At 41.9% G+C, this 18,751-nt stretch overlaps 1 protein-coding gene across 4 annotated transcripts in view; it reads right to left on the reverse strand.

Annotated features, from left to right (window-relative positions):
* Positions 1–18,751, reverse strand: part of ABCC2 (ATP binding cassette subfamily C member 2) — a 71,312-nt gene that overhangs the window by 36,694 nt on the left and 15,867 nt on the right. For all 4 annotated transcript variants that reach the window (XR_002326503.2, XM_020996815.2, XM_020996816.2 and 1 more), the window contains exons 3-11: positions 16,014–16,139; positions 14,206–14,340; positions 13,601–13,720; positions 12,994–13,049; positions 9,006–9,237; positions 6,497–6,672; positions 4,450–4,627; positions 3,284–3,538; positions 1,159–1,224 (exon numbers count right to left, since the gene is read on the reverse strand). Coding sequence is in view for 3 of the 4 variants with exons in the window: in XM_020996815.2 (XP_020852474.1) it covers positions 1,159–1,224; positions 3,284–3,538; positions 4,450–4,627; positions 6,497–6,672; positions 9,006–9,237; positions 12,994–13,049; positions 13,601–13,720; positions 14,206–14,340; positions 16,014–16,139 (1,344 nt within the window). In the remaining variant the exon portion in view is untranslated. The remainder of the gene's footprint in view (positions 1–1,158; positions 1,225–3,283; positions 3,539–4,449; positions 4,628–6,496; positions 6,673–9,005; positions 9,238–12,993; positions 13,050–13,600; positions 13,721–14,205; positions 14,341–16,013; positions 16,140–18,751) is intronic.

Below are 18,751 nucleotides of genomic sequence, written 5' to 3' on the forward strand. Positions count from 1 at the left end.
GCACATAGTAAGTAGTTAATGGATTAGTGTATAGTAATATCATCTTCCTGGTTTTGCTTACTTCATTTTCCATCATTTCATCTAAGTCTTACCATTTCTTACCTTCACCCAGGCTATAAACCCAAACTTTCATATCCACAAGTTATCAAAAAGAAAGAAAGGTTTCAGATTGTATTTCCATGTGTTAAAGGGATGAAGTTATTCCCTTATATTCTTACCTGAATTGCTCTGCTTTTGGTGGCCAGTACTGCGTTAATGGGGATAAATATTATCATTACTGCCAGACCCGCAAGGATAGAGGGTCCTAGCTCCATCCACAAGAAGAAAACAGATAATGCAATTTGCAAAAAGGTCCATCATGTTCAAGTTTTAAAGCCATTTCAGGATCTTATGCTACTCTCCTCTGATGGGCCATCATGTAAGTGAGTACCCCCTTTTCCTCTCCTTTAACCATCCCTTTATTATTAAAAGAAATTTGTGTTTTATTTGTCTCTTCCCCTCTTGGATTTTAACTTTCCCAAAAAGGTGCTTTGGTTAAATATGTTAGGGACCCAAAAATAGCCTTATTGGTCAAATTGACCCAAGTTCAAATAGTGTTAGGAATTCTTTTGTGTACAAAACCAAAAAGAAAAAAAATCTTGGCATGACTTTGAACCTTGAAGTGTGGTCAGTTATTTATTTGGTTAGTTTTATACTCTATAGAAACCACAGTATATGCTGGAGGAGGCCTAGCACAGGAAGGGGAAAGGTAAGGGGCCCCTGCTGGTTGGGGGAGGGGGCTTTGTGCTGTTTCCAGTCTTTCTGAGCTCACACAAAGTACAGCTCGTGATATTCTCCATCCCCCCTTTCTCTGTTACTCTTTCTCGTGTGTATTGTATGTATTAATATTGCACAGATTGTGGAAAAATTATATGGTTTATTTTTCACAAGTGGAATCTCACACAAATCTTGCCTACTTTTTACAAGTGTTACAACTGAAATATTTACCAAACTGTTTTCATAATCTTGGAGCAGGCTGCTTTGTTGAATTTGTGTTATTGACACTATTTACTGTATAAATATAATTTATCATTTGCATCATAAAAAAAGAAAGTCAGGAAGCTCATGAATGCCTATGACTACACCAGTGGGGAGAGGGCCCCAGGCTCTGCTTCTCACCTTTATCCCGCTGAGAACCTCATTCATGATCTTCAGACGCCTGTCCTTGTTCTTCATGTTATCAACCTGCCGGGGGGAAGGAATATATATGTATGTATGTATGTATAAGTATATATATAATATACATGCATACCTACATGTACATTTATACATACATATATACAAATATATGTGTGTCTATATATACATACACACATATATTTATATATGAGGCAGCTAGGTGGCTCAGTGGATAGAGCACTGGGCCTGGTGTCAGGAAGACCTGAGTTCAAATCCAGCCTCAGATACTTACTAGCTGTATGACCCTGGACAAGTCATTTAACCTCTGTTTGCCTTAATACACTGGAGGCAGAAATGGCGAACCACTCCAGTATCCTTGCCAAGAAAACCCCATGGACAGTATTGGCACACTATGGTCCACAAGGTCATAAAAAGCAGGACATGAATGAATAACTGAACAACAACAAATACTACTTATAAACATCTATGTATGCATGTATATGTTGAAAATATATTGTATTATATGCATCTATACACACATGGATACATACATATATATGTATATGTATATTGCATGTGTATATATCCCACTTCAGATCCTGTCCCTTTCTATCTTCTCTAGAAGATTTCCCCTGCTATCATCCCTGACTTCTCTAATCTTCCATTTTCCCCTATCCACAAGCATGCCAACTCTCCCTTATCCATACAAAAAAATAACCTGTGCTAGATCCTACATTCACAGTAGCTACCATCATATATCTCTCCCACTTCTCCTTAGTTAAATCCCTTGGAAAAAGCTATCTACACTCAACGCTTCTGTTTTTTCCTCTATCTTTTAAACCTGCAATCTGGCTTTTAAACTCATTGTTCAAGTGAAACTACTTTTTCCAAAGTTGCCAAGCTCTGGCAAATTGAATGGTCTTTTCTCAATCCTCTCCCTTCTTGATCTCTCTGCAGCACTTGAAACCCTGAACCACCTTCTTCTCCTGGATATTCTCTCTTCTTTGGATTTTCCTGGATTCTGCTCTCTCTTGGTTTTCCTACTATGAGTCTGATCACATATTCTCAGTCCCTTTTGCTGGATTTTCAACTATGTCATGCATACTCACTGTGGGTATGCCACACAGCTTTACCCAGGGCCCTCTTCTCCTTTCTATCTATACTCTCTCATTTGGTGATTTCATCAGTTAGAAAGAATTCAATGATCATTTCAATATCAACTGATTCCCAGATCTATATATTCAGCCCTAGACTCTTTCCTGAGACCCAGTCTGAATTAGCAACTGCCTACTGAACATTTCAAACTGATTGTACTCTGGCATCTAAAACTCAACATGTCCAAAGCAGAACTTATTATCTGTCCCTCTCCCAACCCATTCCTTTTTCTGTAGTTTTGTAACACTGGGAACCTGTGGCCTTCTGGGTCCTCAGTGTGGACCTTTGACTGACTCCAAACTTCAAGTTTGGATTCCTCTTGGAATCTCTGGCTTCCTTGAAGATTCAGCTCATATAAAAATAATAATTGATAATAATGATTTAAGAAAGGGGGCAGCTATGTGGCACTGGCCCTGAAGTCAGGAGGACTTACTTAAGTTAAAATCCAGCCTCAGACATTCACTAGTTGTGTGACCCCAATCTGCTTATCCCACAATCCCCCACCAAAATGTTGAAAAAGATTCAGCTCATATGCTACTTGTTGAAAGAGGTTTTTTTCTTCTTATCACTGCTGCCCCCCAGCTGCCCCCTCTTCCCCTTTAAGGTCACCTTCCATCCGCTCAACACAAATCTTACATAAACTGTTCATGTACATGTCGTTTCTCCTGCTGAAATGTAAGTTCCCTTAGGGCAGGGTCTGTTTTTGCTTTTTCTTTGTATCCCCAGTATTTAGAGCAGTGTAAGTGCATTGAGCACATAGTAAGTAGTTAATGGATTAGTGTATAGTAATATCATCTTCCTGGTTTTGCTTACTTCATTTTCCATCATTTCATCTAAGTCTTACCATTTCTTACCTTCACCCAGGCTATAAACCCAAACTTTCATATCCACAAGTTATCAAAAAGAAAGAAAGGTTTCAGATTGTATTTCCATGTGTTAAAGGGATGAAGTTATTCCCTTATATTCTTACCTGAATTGCTCTGCTTTTGGTGGCCAGTACTGCATTGATGGGGATAAATATTATCATTACTGCCAGACCCGCAAGGATAGAGGGTCCTAGTTCCATCCACAAGAAGAAAACAGATAATGCAATTTGCAAAGGGCATGACCATAGCATGTGAACAAAGTTGGTCATATCCATAAATCTCTGGGCATCCACAGACATCAGGTTCACTGTTTCCCCAATAGTGTACTGCTTCCGGGATTTGTTGGAGATGGTCAATGTCTAAAGATAAAACCTTAAATTAGTACCCTAGATTACCACCACTTTGGAGCTGGAGGAGAGGGCCTTAAAGGCAGCCCTTTATTGAGGAAGATAAGAGAGCAAGGAGAAAATAATTAGTTAACAAATAATTTATTGAGTGATTGGTTTTGGCCTTGGACACAATGGATGGAGGAATGTCATTTTGAGCCCTCTCCCCATCATGGCTACTTGTAGCAAGTGAAGAACTTTTGGAGTGGAGAGAATCATGGAAACCATACTTGAGGTCAAGTGACTTGCCTTTAACTAGACATAATTCATTATTTCTAGGGTCTGAGCCTTATTAGTATAAACCCATTGAACAAAATGGATGGAGGAACATCTTTCTGAGCCATCCCCCATGGGAAGTGGTGATCACTTATAGCAAGTGAAGGATTTTTAGAATGGAAAGAACTCTTTTCCTCCACACCTGAGGTCAAGTGAATTACCTTTTATCAGATACATTTTGTCATTTCTAGGTTCTGAACCTTGTGGGTATAAACTCTTATTCTTGTGTGTGAGATCAGGTTAGATCCACCTCAATTGCCACTTCTCTCCCCAAGATCTCTTTGTTTCATGAACTTTTCAGTCCACCAATGCACTATTTGGGAGGACATACCAGATTTCTTGGTCATGATATGGAATTGGAAAATGCCCCAAATACTAGGAGCATAAAGCTACTAATGTTCCTTTCCCTGGACTTAAGGAAGCAGACAGATAACCCCATTTCTGCCACTGGGCAAAGGCCCACTTGTCTTCTACAGTTCTCCAACCATAAAGGATGATGGGAAAGGCTGGCCCCAGACTCTTCTTCTATTTTCTTATGAAAGCTCCAATCATAGCAGCTATTTGGGAGCCCTGGTTGTTTTCCAAAGGAGATTCACGATTCTGCTTACCTTACTATAAATGGAAGCCATGAGGGTTGTCCGCACAGTCATGCCCAGGACGAAACAATACTGATAGTACCACTGGAGGCAGAAGGACTGGATAAGGGCTACTACAAAGAAGAGGGCAGAGTTCACGTAGCCTTTCCACAGGTATGTTGAGGGGTCACTAGCAAACGAGATCATCGACCTGCCAGAGAAAAGCCAAATAAATCAGTGACATCATCCAGACCTCCAAGGACCATGAACCCCTCACCTTGGCACACAGGTAGGGCCCCTTTGCATAGCTGGGGACTAGAATTACTGGGGTGCTGATCATCCTCCTGGCTTGACAGCCATGCTTCTTTCCCCCCCCCCATCTTTGCTGAGAGTCAGGCCAGATTTGGAATGGAAGGATCTGGTTTCAAATCCTGCATCTGCCACTTACTGACCTTATGACCTTGGGTTCTCTCTCCCCTTCAGTTTCCTCATCCACAAAATGAGGAAGTTATTCTTAATGATTTTTAAGGATCCTTCCTGGCCTTATTATGAGGACTAGCCAAAGTGGAGTGGGCAATGTAAGGCACTGAGATTATGTTTCCCATTTCTTAGCCTAATGTCTCCTCTCTTCCTGCAAATGAGCCTGTCCTGAGTGTAAGTTGGGTAGACTGAGGGAGTTAGAGCTGCCTTTGCTCCATTGGAAATGTAGACTTGCTAAGCAAGCAGGAGATGCTTCCAATGTAAATTGAAAGGGTTTCTCCTCTAGGACAGCGCTTTCGACAGACCACAGGAAAGAATGGGTTTGTAAAGTGCTAGAGAACAACAAATCCAACCCTCTCATTTTACAGCTGAGTAAACTGAGTCCTAGAAAAGATCTCAAAGTTGCATGGCTAAAGACAGGACTAGAACTCAGGTCCCAGGACTCCTAGTCTTGTGCAGGTTATTATAATGTACCTAATGGGAGTGACCCTCTGGCAACGTAGGCTACCAAATGCACTTTGTTTGGTCAACAGCAATTCTATTGTGTAGGAAACAGGATCTATGAGTCTCTCTTAGGTTTCCCTAAAAGCCCAGTCTAATCCAAGAAGCATTTATTAAGTGCCTACTATGTATAAGACATCCTACTAGGTTCCAATAGACTAAAGACTAAATAAAAAAACTGCTTTCAAAGAGTTTTCTTTCTCCTGGGAAAATGCCACAGGTGAAGAGATAAGTGTAACATACAACAGATACATAAACACAATATGGACATGAACACAATACATAACAGACACACAACTTAAGTGCAGAGAGTACTAACAACTAGAGGAGTGAAGAAGACTTTCTGTAAGCAGTGGCGTATGACCCATGAGCCTTGAAGAAGCTAATGATTCTGAAGCACAGGTGAGGAGGAAGTGCATTGCACCCACGGAGGTCAGGCTCAAAGGCATGTAAGACAGAGGCAGAATATTTGGCTTGGGGAACAGCCAATAGGCTAGTAGGGTAACCACACAGCGTTTGGGAGGTGAAGAATCGAGTTCAGGGAATAACAAGTTGTCCAATTTGGCCAGAATTCAGAGTGTGTGAAGGAGAACAATGTGAAAAAAACTTGGAAAGGTAGAGTGGAGCCAGATTGTAAAAGGCTTTAAATACCAAGCTGAGCAGCTTGTATGTTGTCAGGGAAGCAATAGGGAGCCACTGAAGGCTCTTGATTAAGAGAGTAATAGGGTCAGATATGCTTTAGGAAGATTGTTTTGGCAATTGCTCAGAGGATAGATTGAAGAGGGGACAGAATGGAAGAGGCTATTTGCACTAGACCAGGTAAAAGGCAATTCAGACAGAAACTAGGACAATAACCCTGTGAATGGTAAAAAGGGAAATAGGGTCAGATGCAAGAAAAGCTTGGAGATGGTAGAGGGAAGTAAAAGGGACCCACTACCACTTCCATCTCCTTAGGTTTTGAAAATTGCCCCTTTGTTCGCAATCAACTAAATGCAGCAGGTAGCAGTGAAAAATGCAATGGGTTGATAGAGTCCAGCCTTCTGCCTAGATAGACCAGCCTTCTATGCCCTGAAAGACTGCATGATGCTCCACAACTCACTTCAGGAGCTGAGGACTCAGAAACGCCAGAAGGTCTTGAATCAGCTTGTATACGAAAGACTTCGCCAAAATACCACGGAAAGTTTTAAGCAGAGCTTTCAATAACCAGGACTTGGCAAAATCTTGAGTGGTTCCAGATATAGACTCTTTCTTCTTTTTTTTCTGTTTCATGTCTTCCTAAGGGCAAAAGCAAATCATTGAGAATGGGTAGAAGAGCCATGAGTTAGGTGCCTATCAGTCTTACAAAGTGGGTTTCCAAGCTCATGTGTGTCTTTTGCATCACATGTGACCTAAGAAATTTGAAAGCCCAGGGACAAAGAGCTCAATTTCCCCATATGTGAAATGATTGGTAGCCATTCTTGCCTTTGGGCTCACTTCTTCCAGTTTTCTAATTCTGTATATTCAACCCAGACCTTCTTTGGGTAGGGTCTCTTTTCTTTCCCACTCCTTGGTTTGGCTCTTGGCCCAACATCCAGCCACTCCCTGCTTCTTCCTCCTCTGGGCTCTGAGCCCCAGCACCTCCAGCCCTCTTGCTGGCTGCTGCTATTTCCTCAATACTTGTGCATTAATGGTTAACCCTTTCTCAGCCATTGCTGATGGGATATGTCTGTCACTCTGCTCCAGGCCATTTATTTTCCTTACTTTCTCCTGGAACTCACTGGGCTAATTCCTGTCCTCTGTCCCTTTGATTATGCTATATTCTCTCCTTAGTCTTCCCGCCCCACTCCTTTCCACCTACTTCAAGATCCTTCAATTCAACAAATGTTAATTGTGTCGTTGTCTCCACCTCTAAACTCTAAGACCTGAAGTTGGTGGTCACCCGGCGTCGAATAGTATCATGCAATACCTGTCTAGGGGAGACTGTATTACAATGAACTGCAAAAGTTAGGGGTTACAAGTGTTTGGGAGGTATCCTGATGGTTGTTGTGAAACATTAAGAAGGTCATCCTGGTAATGATGTGGAGGAGAGACTCAGGGAGAAATCCTGGCAGCCAGGAGACCAGACAAGGAACAAGACTGGGCAAGGGGTAATGAGGTATTGGACTAGTGTATTGGACATGGAAATAATCCTAACTAGCATTTGTACAGTGCCCTGAGGTTTTCAATGTACCTTCCAATGTACTTTAGCTTATTTGCTCTTTACAACAACCCTGTGAGAAGTTAAGTGACTCATTCAGGAGCATATAGTAAATGTCAGAGGCAGGGTTTGAATCCAGCTCCCCCCTGACTCCAGTATGTTTTTCAGTAGACTGCTCTGCCTTTCATGGAAAGGAAATGAAAAGGAGAGGACTGTGCAAAAGATACTGCAGAGAGAGACTCACCAGGATTTGGTGACATGTGTGTGTCTACGTGGGGAACAGGGGAAGGAATAAGAACCATAGCTGACTATTGGGTTTTGAGCCTGAAGGATATAAAGAACGTTGGTGCCATTGACAGAAAAATGAAAGACCAGGGTAAGAAATTATTGTGGAAGGAAAATGACTTCTGTTTGGGATGTGTTAAACTTGAGAAGTCAGTGGGACATCCAACTGAAGGTACCAAAGAGAAGGTTGGAAATGTGGGCCTAGAGCTCAGCGAAGTTTTATCTCTAGCTATTTTAGCTAAAGCTCTCAGAGTAAATGAGATAGTTAATGGAGAGGGTGAAGAGACTGGGGCAAGGTAGAATCATGGAGAACAACTCTATCTAGTCAAGGCTCACTGAAATCCCAACCTCCTTCATAAAGCCATCTCTGAGGAACACTCTTCTCTCTTTGTTTAGTTATTTCAGTTGTGTCCAATTATTCACGACCTCTTTGTGGGATTTTCTTGGCAAAGATACTGGAGTGGTTTGACATTTCCTTCTCCAGCTTATTTTACAGATGAGGAAACTAAGGTAAATAGGGTTAAGTGACTTGCCCAGGGCCACTCAGCTAGTCACTGTCTGAGGCTGGACTTGAACTTAGGAAGATGAATCTTCCTTGACTCCAGGCCCAGTGCTGGGTCACCTAGCTGCCCTTTCTTTTTACTTTGATTTGATCCATCTAGGATATATTTATTAAGCACTTACTATATGCAAGGTACTGGGAATACAAAGATAAGATGAAAAGTAGTCCCTGCCTTCAAGGGGCTTCCATTCTATAATTATGATGGCTTAGAGCCACAATTTAGCACTTAGCTTTCTAGTACTGCTCTCAGTTAAACAGCTCTAGATGAGGGGCCAAGACATTTAATTTCTGACCTTAGTTCAACCTCACACTATGTTACTTGAATCTCTCTGAGCCTCCAGTGTCCCCATCTCCCCGTGGGGATAATAATACTTTCTCCATGTACCATTGGTATCATGGCGAGGGTCAAGTGAAATAATCTATCTGAAAGCACTTTAAAAATTGCAAAGTGCTTTACAAATATAGGGCATCATCCTCCCTGTTATTACCATATGCATGGACATGCGCCTAAGATAGGAAGCCTGTGCAAGTGCGCACACACACACACACACACACACATGTTCACCAGCACTCTGAGAAAGTTACCAACACAAGGTTGTCTTGGCTCTGACTAGTGTTTGGACCATTCATCTTGGCTTCAGACTTCTCCTGGGATTTCCTCTTCTGACACCGTTTCTGCAGTGCCTGCCTGGCCTTCTCTACCTCTATTTCCATGTACTTTGTAAATATTTTAGAGACTTCGTGAGTTTTCTCTTTTTCATTCAACTCCCAGACATCTTCCAAGGTCAAGGGTTGTTTGTAACCTTTCACAATGATGCTGTAAAACAAAGTTAACAGGATTATTGAGGTAGAAGGATCTTCCAATCTCACCTTCTCTGCTAGATCGTTCCCCTCTCACATTTCTCTCACCTTTTGGAAAAAAAAAATACCAAACCCATCACCTTCACTTGGCTCTGCGGCCTCCTCCATCCTCCTGTTTCCTCAATTTTTTTTCTGACTAATTTTTCCAAATGATTCGTATTACCACAACCACTTCCTTACCACTTGCTCATCATCTCTATTATCTGTCTCCTATCCCAGCATTCTACTGGAAATGACTCAAGAGTCACCAGCAGCCACTAAATTAACACACCTAAGCCCTAATCCTCCTCCTGGATCTCTCTGCAGCATTTAACATTGCTAATCCTTCCCTTTGTCCTTTTCTTTTTTTAACACATTTTTGTTGACCAACCCCTTGTTCTTCAAATACTTTCTTGTTTCTCTCTCCACAACATCTCTCCCATCCATCTCCTTCAACAAATATTTATTAAGACCCCCTAGGAGGCATCCTGAGAGATTTTTTAAAATGAAAAAAAAAATATGACCTCTGCCCTCAAGCACTTACTAGTTATAGAGATGATGATATACACAGAATACAAAACTTTATGTGGCAATTCTATGATATAAACAGAGTGTTACTAGACTTCACAGGAGAGATCATTGTTGTCTGAGCTTTTCATAGAAGGCTTCATAGAGATGGCCAGTATGGACAGATAGAATTAGGATAGGGTGTTATCAAGTTGGTAGGAGAAGAGGCATTTTAGCTGGAGGAAATAGCCCGGTTAAAGACATGGAGGCAGAAAAATGTAAAGAAAGTGCAGAAAGTAGTGAGTAGAACAGTACAGATAGGAAGTGGCAGGAAACAAACCAGGGATGGTAGAGTGAGATTATGGAGGGCATTTCATGACAGACTAAAAAGTCTTGAGGTAGGGGGTCATTACCTTAGTTCTTACCCCCTCTCATCTGAAGTACTGAAATGGCCTTCTAACTGGCCTCCCTGTCTCCCATCTCTCCAACCCATCCTCCAAATAGCTGCCAAAGTGATTTTCCCTAAGTGCAGATCTGACCATGTCACTCCCCTACTCAATAAACTCTTATGGCTCCCTTTTGCCTCTAGGATAAAATAGAAAATTCTTTCTTTGGGCTTTAATGCCTTTTACAACTTGGCTTCAACCTGTCTTTCTAGCTTCATTCTGTATCGTTCTGTGGTCCTGCCTCTTGTCAGTATTGTGATTCTACGCAAATCTCCATTTTTTCCCTAATCTCTCTCCTGAATTCCAGTCCTTGCATTTCCAGCCACTTATGGGACATCTCTGTCTGGATGGTCCAAGTGTTCCCTGAAGCTCACTCTGTCTTAAACTTAATTTACCATTTTTCTTTCCCTTCCCCACCCCCCCTCAGACAAGCTCTCCCTTCTGACTTGCCTATTTCTGTTAATAGGTCCACCAATCTCCTAGGCATTCAGGTTCTAAGTCCTGATGTCCTCATTAATTTTTCCCTTGATTCAATTCTGCCAATTGATTCCTGTACATTTTTTCTCCAGAACCATCTTCATGCCTAGACCTCCACCACCATTTCCGTTACCGACATTCAGGCCTTCTCAGCTCACACTGCCTATACGGCTGAATTCTTTCTAGTGGTCTTTTATACAGTTTCGCTATAGCAGTGGCCTCCTAACTGGCCTCCCTGCCTATAGGCTCTCTCAGCTTCTAATCCAGGGATGGGGAACCTGTAGCCTCGAGGCCACATGTGGCCTTCTGAGTCTATGAGTGCGGGCTTTTGACTAAGTCCAAGTTTTACAGAACAAATCCCCTTAATAAAAGGATTTGTTCTGTGAAGTTTGTATTTGGTCAAAGAGCTGCCCTTGAGGACCTAGAGGGCCACATGTGGCCCCGAGGCCACAGGTTTCCCACCCCTGTATCTACTTCTGACACAGCAAATTGCCATGAGATTAATCTTCCCAGAGTATTAGGTGGGTTATGTCACCTCCCTGTCCAGTGAGTCCCCATCCCCACACTTCTGAACTTGGCTTCCAAGGACCTCCATAATCTTGCTCAGCCTTTCCAGCTGTGTCTCCTGCCCCTCCCAATCCAGACTGTCCCACTCATTATTTTCTGAACTTGCTTTTTGCCCTGTTTTACCTCAGTATCTTCCCTCGTGAGTTTCCCTCTATCCAGCATGATTCTTCCCCCCAAGCTTGATTAGAGTGTGTAGCATTTAAATATTCATTTTATGGTCTGCAAAGCACTTTGCACTTGGTATCTCCTTTGATCCTCATAACCACCTGTGAGGTGAGTGCTGTCATCACTCCCATTTTACAGGTGAGGAAACTGGCTTGCCAGTTTCACACAGCTTACATCCAAGGCAGGGCTCAGATTCAGGTCTGCCTGACAACCTCAGGTCACCTCTGACAACCATCAAGACTGTCTCTATGAAGTCCTTTATGAAAAGCCCAGCTGAAACGGATCTCTCCTTTCTCAGACGTATGGAAGGACTTTGTCTGTATCATATATAGGGCCCTTGCCACATAAAAGTTTGTTATCTCTGCTATATGTATCTAGGTGGCACAATGGATAGAGTCAAAAGATGACTTTGTGAGTTCAAATCCAGCCTCAGACACTTCCTAGCTGTGTGACCCTGGGCAAGTCACTTAATCCTATTTGCCTCAGTTTCCTCATCTGCAAAATGAGCCACAGAAGGAAATAGGAAACCACTCCAGCATCTCTGGGGTCATGAAGAGTTGGACACCGTAGATGCAACTGAACAATCACCTATCTGCTATTGGTCTGCGAGCTCTCTAGAGCAGGGATCACATCTTTTTCTTTTTTTTGTTATCTCCCAGGATGTCGAGTGCAGGGCCTTACTTAATAAATATATGTTGAAATTAACCATGGTGTATTTTGGGGGAAACTTCCAAGGAACATCAGCACCTTTGACCTAAGAGAGGGAAGCTTACTAGGCTGGTACAGTTGTGTCTGACTTTCTGTTACCCCATTTGGGGTTTTCTTAACAAAGATACTGGAGTGATTTGCCATTCCCTTCTCTAGTTCATTTTACAGATGAGGAAACTGAGGCAAATAAGGTTAAGTGACTTGCCCAGCATCACGCAACTAGTATGTGTCTGAGGTCAGATTTGAACTACTTCCAGACCTGGTGCTCTATCCATTATGCCACCTAGCTGCCCACTGGACAATAACTGCCTGGAACCCATCTCTCGTCCTGTTCTTACAGTCACTCAGTATCTCTTATGGCTGCTATCAGTTCTTGTGCAACAAGTTGATGCCAATGCATGCATTGCATTTGTATGCTTGGACTGTGAAAAATTATAGCCAGGGATGTTTGTCTGTCTTTCCCCTGTCAGTGCCCTTCTTCCCCATCCCCAGGGCCTAGGAAGCAAACCTCCAATCACCCACCTAGTTACCAGCTAGCAGTAAATTAACTTAATACACTTAAGACACAATGTCCTTTGTTTGTATTTGAAGGAGGAACTGTGGGAGTCAAAAAAGACTTCTAAAGCCAACAAAATGAATCTATAATAGTGGGATTAAAGACAGATTGGTAGGTAACTATCAATTTTAAAAAAAGAAAAGCTTGGGCTTGATAGTCCAAGCTTACTTTGTGTCCAAAGCAGAAGGGAATCAGAGACTGGCTCCATACCCACTCTTATGTAACTTTCCACATCCTCTAGAAAGAGCGAGGGGGAAGGGGAAGAGACAATGCTGAAGGACCAACCCACACCCAAGGTATGTCCTACCTGTCAAACCAACTAAAGGTAATGGAACTAAGAAATGAGGCCATGGCTGATGGATTCTGCAAGGCACAGGAAAAAAAAAATCAGACACAGATACAACAAGAAATCTTGAGATCAGGAACAGTTTGTTCTCCCACAGGTCAAACATTTCCCCAGGTTTAATCTGTTGCCCTGGAATCTGCCAATCAAAAGTATTTGTTCAATGTGTTTGAAGTTCCCAATGTTTTAATAACTGGTACATGATTCATCAGGAGTTTCCTCTAAAATAACTGCCTGTTATATAAATGTCTAAAGACCCGGAGAGCCTTCTACAAGCAACAAATTAATGCTACAGCCACCCCCTGTTTCTAAAGCCCTTGAAAGGGTCTCTACCACCCTATCCTGGGTTTCCTGGATCCCTGTGTGAGACTGCTGAGGTTGCTGTCTCTCAGAAGACTAAAAGAATGTAAACTTTTGAGGACAAGAACTATTTCACTTTTGGGTTTGTATCCCTAACACATAGCACACTGACTGCCTAGCACATAATCAATTAATAAATGTATGTTAATTGAATGACTGACTGACTACCCCATGACGTAGTGGGTAGGAAGCCAAAATTTCAAAATCTCACATTTGATGCTGCTTTGGTTTCTGGAGTCGTCTCTGAAATGGATGAGACTATCGCAATAAGGACTTGAATACCATAGGATATGAAATACAGGCAGAATCCAGCAATATTGGAATTGCTTCCCTAAGGAGAAAAAAAAATGTCAAACCCCCCCCCCAAAATAGAGCATCATATCTTGTGCTCCAAGACGATTCTAGACCAAGGGTTCTTAAGCTGGGGTCTGTGAGCTTGTTTTTTTTTTTATTATTTTGACAACTACATTTTAATATGATTGGTTTCCTGTAATCTGATATTTTATTTTGTGTACTAATAAGCATTATTCTGAGGAGAGGTCCATAGATTTCACAGACATTGCCAAACTGGGCCATGGCACACAAAAAGGACTAAGAACCCCTGTTCAAGATTGACCAGATTTTTTCCCAATGATTAGAACCAATAAATATATCACTTATATAGTTATTGTTTTTATTATTAATGTATTTATAATAATATACTTGAAAAAAAAACAAATAGAAGCAAAAACCTGATAGTGCCATGATCACAGCTCCAGCCAGAACCTGATTTCCCCCTCTTCTTTCACTCCCCTTCTCCTTTCTCCCTTCTCTAACCTTTAAGAGGATCCGGATAAGAGTCTGCAACTGGAAAACCCCGCAGACCAGAGAGAGAATCCAGAACAGAAATACTAGCCAAGAGTCCTTCTTCATGGACCATCTCCTGCAGTGATGGATCACCAAAACCAGGAGCTGGAAAGGAAGCCATGCTTTGTAAGAACATTGTTCACTAACAGAATGATGAAATCAACATTGGAGATGGGGAAAGACAGACCCAAGGGAAAATGGTAGCCAGGGGTGTTTGTCTCCCTTTCCCCTGGCAGTGCCCTTCTTCCCCACCCCCAGACCCTCCGAAGCATCCCTCGAGTCACCCATCTGGTCATCAGCTAGCAGTGAACTGAACTTAATGACACTTAAGATGTGATAGCCTCCCTCTTTGAATGGAGAACTGCGGGAGTCAAAAGAAAAAAGACTTCTAAATTCACCAAAATGAATCTATAATAGTGGGATTAAAGACAGATTAAGGACAAAAAGACTTAAGATCTCTGTGCATATGCCTCCTATTAATCAAAGAATCAGAGAAGCTCACTGCCTCATCTCTTCCACATACTTTTGTGCCTATCAGGGGTGGGGAACCTGGGGCCTCGAGGCCACATGTGGCCTTCCAGGTCCTTATGTGTGGCCTTTTGACTGAGTCCAAGTTTTATAGAACAAGTCCTTTTATTAAGGGGATTTGTTCTGTGAAGTTTGGATCCAGTCAAAGAGCTGCACTTGAGGACCTAGAGGCCCCATGTGACCTCAAGGCCACAGGTTCCCCACCCCTGGGATGCTCCAGAGGAAAAAAGGAATTTAACTCTGATGGTTTCTCCACAATTCCTTTTGGGAAGGTTTATACAAATAATACTAGACAGCTTTCTATATGAGTACTACATCTGGCTACCTATGATCAAATTTAGTTTTGGGTGATTATTTTTACATTCATATCAGCTGAATTTCTCTCTCTGCTTAAATCAAGAAACTCACATTTCATCCTCAGTATTTAGATGGGAGGATATAAGAAAATCTGTTTCATACTCCAGGAAGCAGTGTGCAGAAAGCAGAAAGGATTATGGCTTGGGAGTAAGGAAACATAGGTCCCAGTCTTGGCTTTGCCACTAACCACAATCTGGAGCATTTTAACTACTCTGAGCATCAGTTTCCCCATCTGTACCATGGGGGAGGACATTCTGCCTCAAATAAAGCTTGGTTCAGCACCTTATCACAAATTATTACATGTTCCAATTTTCTGTGCTTAGATCTTCATTCTCTGTTGGGGCAGTGGCCATTTCTTCTCTAAACTTTGTAACGGGCCTGGAACCTAGAATAGTTATCTACTTAATAAATGTTTATGGAATTGTATAAAATAAGGGAGTAGATTAGAATTTACATCATATCATTCTATTTTATGAATCCTTAAAGCTTTTGTTTCACTTAGAGAAATGACTCCATAAATCAATGCCTACCAGAAAGCTAAAAATCTAAAATTATCTGTCTCCATCTTTAACTCTTCTTATAACCCACTTCCTCCTGTCATACCAGCAGCTCCTTTAGAAGCAATATTCGAGTCAGAGGGAAGTGGTGGAAAGTCCATTGGACTGTGTATTAGGAGACCTGAGCTCTAATCCCCGCTCAGCTAGTAACTTGCTAGTCATGTATTCTCTGTTCGACTCAGTTCCTTCATCCAGAAAATGAAGAGACTGGACTAAAGCATCTTGAAGGTCCCTTCTAGAACTAAGATAACTATGATACAGTGACTCTTGGATCTGAATTCTCATTTCAACCCAAGAGAATGAATTTCAGGCTCAGAGGCTGCTGATGCGTCTTACCCAGGTGACTATGTAGAGACATGGATTAGTGTACTGGACAGCAGGAGCAGGCGTCTCACCCCAGCCCCCAGCAATGGTGAAGACCAGCTCTATGACTGAGGTAATCAGGAGTAATACAACAAGTGCCTGCGAAGAGAAAAAAAGCTAATGTTAGTAAGAGGTCACTCTCTAGACTCTGTAGAAGTATAAAGCCAGGGGACTAGATCAGGAGGTTTTAACCTGGGGTCTGAGACAGAAGTGTCAAATGCAGGATGAGGACTGAGAAAAATCCCATTGCATTTGGTGACTAGGATAACCCTTAGTAGGGCAGGCGGGTAAAAGCTAGATTGTAAGGAACTCAGGAACAAAAGAGTAGTGACAAAGTAGAATGCCTCAAGAATTTTTGGTGGCTCCTTATTGCCTCTAGGATAAAATATAACTTGTCATTTAAAACCCTTCACCACCTGGTTCTATCATAAATTTCCAGGCATGTTTCACATTGCTCTCCTTCACAAACTCTATGTTTCAACAAAGTTGGCCCATTGTTCCCTGAATTTAGCACTATTTCGCCTGCCTATGAGTCTTTGCTCAGGTCTTCCACAATGCTCCACCTCCACCTTAGAATCTTTGGCTTCTTAGCCAAAGCTAAGCTTAGCTCATTTCTAGTACCATCTTCACTTGAGAGCCTTTCAAGATTCCCCTAGTCATCCTCTTCCTCTTCCTCTTCAAATTATCTTACATTTACTTAATTGTGTGCATGTTGTATCATCCCAGTAGCTTCACAGAATCAAGGAATCACAGATTTAGAGCTGGAGGCAATCTCAGAAATCATTTATTTTTTCAATCCCTTTATTTTACAGATAAGGAGATTAAGGTCTAGGAAGTGACTTACGGTCATACAAGTAGTAAGCAGCAGAACTAGGATTGCATTCCAGCTTTTCTGGAATATCTGAACCATGCTGCCTCTTCTTAAGGGCAAGTGCCCTTTTAGAGGGTTTTATCTCTATATTCCCAGCCCCTGGTACCATGCCTTGCATGTAATAAGGGTTTGACAAATGTTTTTGGAATTGAGTTAATGATGCCAAGTCCTAGAGAAAGTGGGAGATGTGGGGATCGAAAATATTTGGACAAAATGTGGGAATGTGCCTGACAGAGTTTAATAAGACTAAATGTAAACTCCTGTTCTCGGGTTCCAAAAATGCACTGCTTCTGTTACTCAAGATTCCGTATCTTCTGTGAGAAAATATTCTCTTCCCCAGCTATTAATATTTAATAAAGGAAAGGAAGGAACTTCAGTAATCATGTTCAATCATGTCCTGAGATAAGTAAGAGTGACCCGACCCAGTTCTACTGCTTGCCAGCAGATAAACATTGACCTGAAAACATTATACCTTCCTCAGGAGCAAACCTTGACACAGGATAATATGTTCTGAGACTCACGCCAGAGCCCAGAACAATACAAGAAATGTGCTTGGAAGGATCTAAGGAAAATACTCGGGGAGATGGTGGCAAAAAAAAAAAAGGCCACTGAGGCTCTGGGTGACTCTAGTCTGTTGAACACATAGCTATCATAGATAGCTTCTGGGCATAACAGGTGAGAGACAATATGGTACAATGGAAAGAGTGATGGATTTGGAGTCAGAAGACTAAGAATGGGCTTAATCATAGCCTTAGGGCATTCTGCCTGGATTTTGTTAAGTTGACCTTATCTATGTTGTGTCTCCTAACCTGTGACTGAAGAGCCATCAGCCTCCCTTGACAAGGGAGAGGTTTTCTAATCACTACCTCTCAGCAAGTAGGAGTCAATATAGCTAGTAAGTGGCCTTGAAGCCATGAAGGCTAGAGGTAGCATAGAGAAGCCCAAATACCTCTGAGACCAGCAGAGATCCCCTCACAAAGTCAATACAATGCCCAACAGAGACCAGAGATATAATGTCCAGCAAAGGACAACATGACACAATCATTAGAGAACATTGGCAGCTCTACAGCACAATAGGTGTAAGTTACCCTACCCATGTATGTGCCCTAAACCCATAGGTTCCTAATATGTGCATCTTCACGTGAGTTCCTTGGTCATCCTTATTCCTTATGAGAGTGCCCTCTATGTATAGTACCTGGTTTCATATGTTCTCTCTATGCACTCTCTTCCACCAGTGCGGTGGTAACCAGTAAGAGAGTATACTTGATGTGGCATGGGAGGATTTTTTTAGTCATCTTATTTGCTATGTTATTTGATTAAATACATTTTATTTTGAAATAACATGTCCACTGGAGAGCTGGAACAAAGTAAAAGGAAGGTTTCACGAGCTATGGTTTTAAAGGGGGTACTTACTCATGAAGTGCCTTAAACCCTAGATAGCCTCAAGGGATAAATCTTTAAAAAGAACCAAGTTGGAAAAATCGTTTGCAAAAGTTAAATTGATTGGAAGCTTTAGCTGCTTAGAGTTTTGTTAACCCTTGGATTTTGTTGGGATATTTCTCTTACTCAAAGCATCCTGACTAACCCTTAACATGGCAGACAATCCTTTTTTTTGTTTTGTTTTGTTTTTTTTTAGGCAATTGGGGTTAAGTGACTTGCCCAGGGTCACACAGCTAGTAAGCGTCAATGTTTGGTTTGAGGCCGGATTTGAACTCGGGTACTCCTGACTTCAGGGCCGGTGCGCCACCTAGCTGCCCCTTCAGGCAACCCTTACAATGACTGACTTGATTCTCTACTCTGTCTCTCTCTAATATTTGTACCTTTTGTCATTTAAACCTCA

Source organism: Phascolarctos cinereus, unplaced genomic scaffold, assembly GCF_003287225.1.
Source record: "Phascolarctos cinereus isolate Bilbo 61053 unplaced genomic scaffold, phaCin_HiC Scaffold_3;HRSCAF=262, whole genome shotgun sequence".
Taxonomy (NCBI): Eukaryota; Metazoa; Chordata; class Mammalia; order Diprotodontia; family Phascolarctidae; genus Phascolarctos; species Phascolarctos cinereus.